General features: G+C 38.0%; 1 protein-coding gene across 2 annotated transcripts; it reads right to left on the reverse strand.

The window, feature by feature from the left end:
• Positions 1 to 684: 684 nt before the first annotated feature.
• On the reverse strand, positions 685 to 4,220 carry LOC112457657 (RCC1 and BTB domain-containing protein 1-like). Of its 2 annotated transcripts, none has more exons than XM_025020835.1 (10): positions 3,975 to 4,220; positions 3,704 to 3,906; positions 3,164 to 3,337; positions 2,812 to 3,073; positions 2,601 to 2,728; positions 2,240 to 2,506; positions 1,971 to 2,095; positions 1,344 to 1,441; positions 1,141 to 1,271; positions 685 to 1,046 (listed from the first exon to the last, which is right to left on the reverse strand). In XM_025020835.1, exons 1-10 carry the CDS (start codon positions 4,060 to 4,062, stop codon positions 906 to 908), a joined length of 1,617 nt encoding a protein of 538 aa, XP_024876603.1. In that variant the 5' UTR covers positions 4,063 to 4,220; the 3' UTR covers positions 685 to 905. The 2 variants fall into 2 exon arrangements, with proteins under 2 accessions (XP_024876603.1, XP_024876602.1); XM_025020834.1 differs by having other exon boundaries at positions 2,240 to 2,524.
• Between the last annotated feature and the right edge of the window lie 4,417 nt (positions 4,221 to 8,637).

Genomic DNA, 8,637 nt, shown 5'->3' on the forward strand with positions numbered 1-8,637 from the left:
ATAGCGCATAAACATAAGCATAAAGGCCATCGCACACAAAATGCATAACTTAGCATAAGCGTAGCATAAGACCGCTGGACCAATGAGCATCTTATGTAAATCAATATGGCGACTTTATGCTGGATGCTCATTGGTTTAGCGGTCTTATGCTATGCTTATGCTAAGCTATGCATTTTGTGTGCGATTGCCTTAATCCAGATAAACTTGCATAGCGCATAAACATAAGCATGAGAGAATTGATTGGTCCATATGCATGTGCATAAGGAAATAGGCCAATCCGTTTCTTGATGCACATGGTTATGCACCTATGCAAATTTGTCTGGATAGACCTTTAAGACTGCCTTTGACTAGACTTAAAACAATTTAAATAAAATCCGACTATGAATACCGGCCCGTGTGCCGCTGGCTTTACTATTAGTACCAAACAATCAACGCAGTGTTGATAAAGACGAATAGAAGACTCAACAGTTGTGTCTGGTGAACGCGCCCATAGGCTGAGTTTCCACTGAGTGCATCAGGTCGCGACCAATCAAACTGGACCAGGTTTCAACCCAATCTGGGTCTGCCACATTCAATATTAAATTATTAAATTTTATATTTTATTATTAATTTTTGATAATAAATATATAAATATAATAATATATATATATATATATATATATATATATATATATAAATGGATAAATGATAAATTTTGGTGTCAAAACATTTATATATATGTATGCCCAGAGGTATGTTCCGGGATTGTTTACGTTTTCTAAAATGTACAGTCCTGGAATATACCCTCACATTCGTAATCAGATTTCAAACATATATATATATATAATGTTTTGACACCGTTGCAAAATCACAAGATTTTCGTCCATTCCTGTCGAGGCGCATTGTTCTTGAGATACACAGATGAATTACGTCCTAAAAACACCGGCTTTGCCCGCCTTAATTATAAAAGTTTTTAACGTATTCTCGTCCAGCTTGGCAAAATTTTCCGTCTGTGTTACAGCCGTCATGTGATTCAAGGCAAACTTGAAGCAGAATTCTTCTAGTTCCTAAAAAATTGCCATCAGCATTCAATAATACATGTACATTAAACAGATATCGCAGTTAATGAAATATTAATAATGAGCGTTAATGTTTGATTACCTCCGCGCTATATTCAATTGCAATGCTATATAAGTAGGCGACGTTTGATACAGTAATTCCTTGCTTTATCATACGAATGCAGTGCTTCTTGAGACTGCTCTCACAATACGCGTTAGCCAGATCCAAAAGTTCTGTAATGAGAGATATCGCTTCAATAATGAGGACACGTAGACTGATAACCACTCATAGCGTACTTAACTCACCTAACGCCTTCTCCACAGGTAGATCGATCACGTCAGTGTACAAATACTTCAGGAACGCTTTGTAGACGATGTATGAGAATTGATCATGCTCGATGACGCTAGAAGGGAAGAACGTTGAAATGAGAAAAATTTTTTAAAATCTTTTGTTGAGTTAACAGTGAAATGACCGGGTAGGAAATAAGTAAAAACTATTAATCATTATATGAAATACTACGTAACACTATTGTAGTATCGAAATACGTATTTCATTAGTAGTACAGTACAATGAGTATTAATAGGAATCGGCAGTATCGCAGCTTGTTAACACCGAGAATTATTCGCTAACCGCTCTTCTTCGTGTCTTGATTGGTTCACTCGGCGGTTCGGACTCGACTTCCCTTGACGACATGGCCGTCAATTAACAACGCAATATCGAAATTAACAAAAAAGTAGATTATTTCGCGTCGTTCAGCTATGATCCGCCACAATAAAAAACGCGTGCATATCGAAGGCGCGACGACACAATTTTAAATATTGCCGACCCTATAGCTACGGCAGTTGCGCCAGAGCAGCGCGTATCTCATTTTGCCTTGATATCACTGACGGAACATACCTACATTTAACAATGATCCTTTGTTAAATGATTACCTCTGGTTGTTTTCTGCCCAATTGTGCTGAAACATAGTTCTAAAGTACGGGCAGCGGATTTTCAAGATAGCCTTGTGCACGTGGATACATTGGCCCTCCACTTGTATCGTGAGGTCGCTCGTCGACTTGAAAAGGAGAAAAAAATCATTAGAGATAAATGCGCACAATACTGGGTGCTTTCCAGAAAGAGACACAGAGGACACAGTGTAACATTGTGTTTAACTGTGTACGCGAAACGAACAGATACGGGACAATAGAACAAGACATACCGGATCGTCGAATGCAGTTTTCAGGCATTCCAATATGCTCGACTCTTCATTTGGGTGTAGGATTAGCGGTTTGTGCATGACGCTCGGCGATCCGTAGCAAGCAAGCGCGTCGTGCACGTTCGAGAATGGAGTCGCGGTCGGGGTCGTGATGCTCTGACCGCGGCAGTGACCCCACATGTAAACACGGCCTCCCTCGGCAATGGCGATACTTATGTGATTGTAGTGCAGAGCAGCGATGTCGGACACCCTTCCCATTTCGTGCGTAATCTGATGATGACCAACCAACTATTGATCATGAAATCCTTTTCTTTTTTTCTTTTTTTTCGTTCTATTTCTTTATGATGACGATAAATAAATTTACCATAACTGGATTGCAGGCATTTGTCTTGTTGCCGATCCCCAGCTGGCCGTAACTATTCCCACCCCAGACGTAGAGCTTCCCTTCGTCGGTGAGCGCCAACGTGTGCGCGTATCCGCAAGCCACCTTAACTGAAACAATATCGATTGCTCAGCAATCCCGTTTCACTTTTCGTTCTCTTCTATTTTTATCGGTCTATCGAGGTGAGAACTACCTATCACAGTGCCTATTAGCGAGCCGACCCGACTCGGCGTCATTTGATTCACGTAATTGCCTATCCCCAGCTGGCCGACGCCGTTGTAGCCCCAACCGTACACCTCGCCGTTCTCGATGACAGCCATGGTGGAGGTCTGACCGCAGGAAATGTAGACAACCTTCTTCCCAGCTAAATTAGAGTTCACCTGTCTAGGTGCACCTTGATTTGTGCTGATACTGCTTCCCACTTGTCCGCAATTATTTTGTCCCCAGGCATATACCTAAATCGAAACCTGACTATGTCCTGACTATGTAGCTCGTAACGACAGAGAGTTATTGTTATCGTATTTCGACGAACGATCTTTACTTACCTCACCGTCTTCGGTCAGAGCAACGGAATGGTGACTCCCACACGCGATGTCCACGATGCGCTTCATGTTCAGACCGTTTCCTAGAGTGGGCATATTCACTAGAGTAGGCGTAAGACCTTGATTACATGTTCCGTTCCCCAGCTCGCAATAACCGTTGTGACCCCAGGAATACACCTTTCAAAAACATTGCTGTCATTAATTCTAACGTTTCACAAGTGCGTCGCCTAACTTAATGATTCGTAAAATGTCTGGCAATTCTTCAAAATTGCTGGATTCATCAATAAAGAATGACACAATAGAAAAATCCAAATGTCTTTTTGTACTCTTATAAAAACATAAAAAACATAGATAAGTATCAGTTGTACAAAATATACGAGTTATATTAATTATTCTATGGGCTCCTTCGTCCTTAATAAGAATTATATGTATTCCATAGGAAACACATCGAAATTATATGTATTCCATAGAAGCGTTATAAAGATACCAACTAAAGATTCATATTTGATTTTACTTCGACGTACAAGAAACCTCCTAGCGTACCTCTCCCTCTTTCGTAAGCATCAGAACGTGAGGTCCGCTGCCATACGCGAACGTTTTTATATCTTTGTCGCACAAGGCATCCACCTTCTTTGGATACAGCGTGCTATGCGCATCCCCCGTTCCCAGACAACCTGCGATGTTATTACCTAGGGCGTGCACCATTTTATCCCTTGTCACGATTAAGGCCTCATTACCCAAGTTACCTGTTTTGAAACGTAATGGTTAACAGCACTGTCAAAGTATTGCGAGGAAAAAGAAGAGAACAAATTACCGTATACCACAACCATGTGAATCTGCGAGACGAATTCCGGTTCCAGTAAACTGAAGATCGGCCAGCTTCGTAGATCCGAGGTGCACATGTCGTTTTAGGGGATCGCCTCTTCGCAAATGCTTTGTTTCGTAAGTTTCGTTCCTCTCGGTGTCTCTTTTTACAGCCGATTTCAAGCGGAAGATTATCTTACCGCTTTACGGGTCAAAGCACATAACATGGCGTAGCGATATACGACGGTCGTAGTCCCCGACCCCCGACCTGACAGATCAGGATACGCCAAAGCTTGTGCGTTACTTACGTCTTACGTCCACGACTACGACTGTCATATGTGCTTTGGCCCTACCACCTACCACCGCTTACGTCAATGAGCGTACGTAATTGCCATCAGTTGCTTGGCCGCGTTCAGCAGATTGTACAACTGTGGTGCTATTCCGAACGCAGCCAGGTGATGCTGGAGCCGTCTGTATGACCGACAAAATTACCATTTTCTATGTTATCAACCTATATCTGTCCTTGTATAGTCAAGGATATAGACAAGGATAGCACCTAACATTGCACGCATACATACGACCGATACACACATCGACATCATACTTGTTACGCTTCCAAATCTTGATTTGGGGGATTTATCGATGTTTTTATTGTTGTGCAATTCAGGGGAACTTGTTTACGCGTTCGTACCAATGGTATATCTCTTATATGAAATACATCTTGTGACGAGCTGACAGCTGCCGCAACTCGAGACGCCATATTAGAATAAAAGTAGATAAGGAAATCTGTACTTTCGTAATTTTTTCTCGTTGTCTATATAAAATCGGAGTTCCCCTGAATCATTAATGTATGTACTGCAATTCTGGAAAAGGATTTTTAATTCTGTCAAATTAATACGACGCTACGTGACGACAAAGAAATGCCGTAATAATCGGTAAAACAGACGGCTCCAGCATCACCTTAAACAGTTCTGGGACACTTCGGCTCAGAAAGCATCTTTCAAATAAAGCCAGAAAACCAATATAGATAGTGTCAGAAGTAGTAAATAACGCTTTCTGCGCATGCACGAACTAATATACCTGATCTTTTTATATAGATAGATATATAGAGAAACAGATAGATAGATAGTGGATTTATTCTGTTCTTTTTACGGGGTACAGAAGGACTCCCGCTCCTTTTACAAATTTTCAATTCTAATGTCTACCTAAAATTCTCTGCCTTTTATATCGTCTCTATCTCCTCCTCTCACGGCATTTACCGCTTTCTCTTCTCCGCCACTCTCTCCTTTCGTTCGCCACATATTTATTTTTACAATATCCGCTTTCTTACAATTCTATCGCTCCGCATATATATTTCTTTATTGTATTATATATCCTTCCACTCCACTCTCTCTCTCTCTCTCTCTCTCTCTCTCTCTCATACTTGTTTTCCTTCGTCTGTCCATCCTTCTCCTTCTTCTTCTAAATTAAATAGATATATAAACGCGCATATATCAATATATTTTTTTATCGCATATTTTGATAGTTATGTGTATTAGGGAATTAATAGTTGCTTTCCATTTACATCGAAATTCAGATAATTCTCACTTGCGACGTCATTCTGTCTTTATTATTCATTAGTTACCAAAAAGGATAGAACGACGTCACAAGTGAGATTTATCTGAGTTTTGAGTGTAATAGTTGGTCTAGTTTACACCGATCTCTTGATACGCGTATCAAATGGTATATTTGAACTGATCAGCCAATAATCAGATTTATTTACTAGTTATTTACTATTTAATATGCGAATCAAGTGATCGGTGTAAACTAGGCCAGTAACAGTATAATATTAAAGTTAAATAGTGCGCGTGAAGCGCGCGTCTGATGATATGTCTACTATGCGTCTATAGTATATAATAAGAAAAAAATATTGAAAGTGTGTATATGTATGTGTGCATGCAGTGTGTGTCACTGTGTGCAATTGTCCGCGATGATGAACTCGGGTCCGAAGGTTCGTTAGGCCCAAAGGATTGCGCGGATCAATCCTCCCTGCGGGAAGATCCGTTCTCCTGTCTATTTTTCTGTCGCATTTTCCGTTTCCTCCTCCCTCTCTCCCTAATTCAACAGTTTGTAAATACCCTCTTCCTTCTTTTTTAGAATGTTCTAAAACCTCGAAAAATCACTTTTGTACAAAATATCCGTGTGTATGTATGTATGTATATGAGTGTATGTGTTGTCCGTATGTGCTCTAACTTCCGTAATTTTTAAGATTTTCTCAGATGTATTTTTTTTCAATCGATAGAGTATCATGTAAGGAAGGTTGGGATTGAATTTGGCGATGATCGGTAAAGCGGTTCTTTTTAAATAAAATTTTGAATTTTTTTTAGAAATGTCCGTGGTTGCTTTAATTTCCGCAAATTTGGAGATATCGATCTATTTCTAATTTTATTATATTTTTCAGTCTTTTCTACCCCTATTTTATATATAATTTTTTAAGATTTGGTTGATTAGACCCAGCTTTATACGCGATCAAATGTCCATAACTTTGATCGCATATAAAGCTAAGTCTAATCAACCGAATTTAAAAAAATTATATATGAAATAGGGGTAGAAAAAACCGAAGTAAAAATTGTTTTTTGAGTTTTCGATGCCAATGTGTTGCTTATGTTCGAAAACGTCGAAAAATCGTAGAGTATCATTAAAGGTAGGTTGGTGTTAAATTATCTTTTTTTTTGTTTGTGGTATAACTTCCGTAATTTTTAAGATATTAGGATGTTTTTTTTTAATCGATAGAGTATCATTCAAGGAAGGTTGGTATTGAATTTGGCGATGATCGATAAAGGGGTTCTTTTTTTAAAAAATTTTGAATTTTTTTAGAAATGCCCGTGGTTGACCTTTGTAAGTCAACCCTTGTGGTCTAACTTTTGTAAATTTTGAAATATTGGGCTATTTCTAATTTTATTATATTCTTCAGTCTTTTGTACCTTTATTTCATATATAATTCTTTAAGATTTGGCGAAGATCGATGAAGGTGTTACCAATTTCTGCTCGAAAAGTTACATGTATAAGTTGTATATGTAATTTTTATATAGAACTAGCTTTTTTTTGTAAATCCCTTTACCAATCATCGCCCAAATCAATTACCTTTACATTCTGTATCTGTAATTTTTAATCACTTTTATTTATATAAAAAATTAAGATATTAAAATGGTGAACTTTCACACCACCCGTTGTGGATTCAATTTGCTAATTTCCTACTCTCTCACTTCAAAATTGTGACTTTGTTATGTGCAAATTTTCACATCTCAATTAGATGAGGAAGCCAAGTGTAAATTTCTAATTTGCACAATTTTAATTTGATAAGGAAGCCAAGTGTTTTCTCTGTAACCTCCTCATCCATCCCTTTCAAACTCATTGATGGGACTTTCTGTCCTCCCTTAAGAATTTAAAATTTATGAAAGAGCACATAATTTTTTACAGATTCATCTCCCATACATGTCCCAGCAAACCTATTAATGGGACGTCCTGTCCTCTTCTAAGAATTTAAAATTTATGAAAGAGCACATTAATTGTACAATTTAATATCCCATACTTGTCCCATCGAACTCATCGATGGAACCTCCTGTCCTCCTACAAGAATTTAAAATTTATGAAAAAGCACATTAAGGACGTTCGATGGCTACAACAAAATGCAGAGAGTTTCATGAAATTTTAATATGTTGTTCTGGAATGCAAAATAGAATTATGTGAATTTTTTGGGAATTTTTCACCGTCCCGTTTCGAAAAAAATCTACTCCAAAAATTGTACTTTTAACATAGGTTCTTATAGGAAATGCATATTGCATACCTTCAGAATGAAATAAGTGCAAGAAAAAATGCAAATGATAAGGAAAAAAAAATATGCACAACTCATACAGATCTTTTTAGTACCTTCAAAAATTTTAACGATAATTTTCAAGCCGTTAACATCTCCAGTATTTACAATGTTTTGAACTAGCCTAAACATTCCATCCTTAAGGAAAACACAATTATTTGGTTGACTTATAGTCAGAGTATAAGATTCGTGTTCATATCTTTTATATTGCGATATGACTGGAACTATATTGGCTATTGGGCCATTTACATGCTTATTTATAAGACCTCTTGCTTGATTTTTAACCCTCAGGGTATGGACTGGGTTAGCGTAACCCGAGCGAATTTTGAAAGTAGCGCCATTTCAAAGAAAGTGAATGGTGGGAGTCCGTACCGGGTGGGGGGGAATCTTTGAGGTAGCTACTATGTGAGCGCCAAGGGGCAGCGTCAGTCTGCGCTTGGTGCTCAAGTTATACGATTTTAAAAATTGAACTCGGGTAGTCCACACCCAGTCCGTACGGAACGTTACAAAATCCGTGTTAAAAAAAATTGTGTTTTTCGAGTATTTGCTGCAGTAGGAGTTTTTTTTTTTTTTTAGTATTCTGGTATGTATAATTTACTATTTTTAATATACTTTTGTGCATTCTAACCTCAAAATGATGCTCTGTAGCATACCAGCATAACGTATCCGTGCATGCATGTTAATATTATTTCAATTTTTGTTATTTATTTATATTATATTAATCAACAACATCCAAAAGAACTATTTTTACTTTAAGATATTTTTTTTTGCGTTATTACGATAAATCAAGCAAGTAACGTTATATCGCTATATCGCAAAA

Source organism: Temnothorax curvispinosus, unplaced genomic scaffold, assembly GCF_003070985.1.
Source record: "Temnothorax curvispinosus isolate PA1 unplaced genomic scaffold, ASM307098v1 QBEX01008037.1, whole genome shotgun sequence".
Taxonomy (NCBI): Eukaryota; Metazoa; Arthropoda; class Insecta; order Hymenoptera; family Formicidae; genus Temnothorax; species Temnothorax curvispinosus.

Excerpts from the sequence above, each read along its gene's own strand:
- LOC112457657 (XM_025020834.1), bottom strand. The coding sequence starts at position 4,062 with ATGTGCACCTCGGATCTACGAAGCTGGCCGATCTTCAGTTTACTGGAA. Across the intron at positions 3,907-3,974 it reads TCACATGGTTGTGGTATACG|GTAACTTGGGTAATGAGGCC; the intron begins GTAATTTGTTCT and ends GTTTCAAAACAG. Across the intron at positions 2,729-2,811 it reads GCTAATAGGCACTGTGATAG|TTAAGGTGGCTTGCGGATAC; the intron begins GTAGTTCTCACC and ends ATATTGTTTCAG.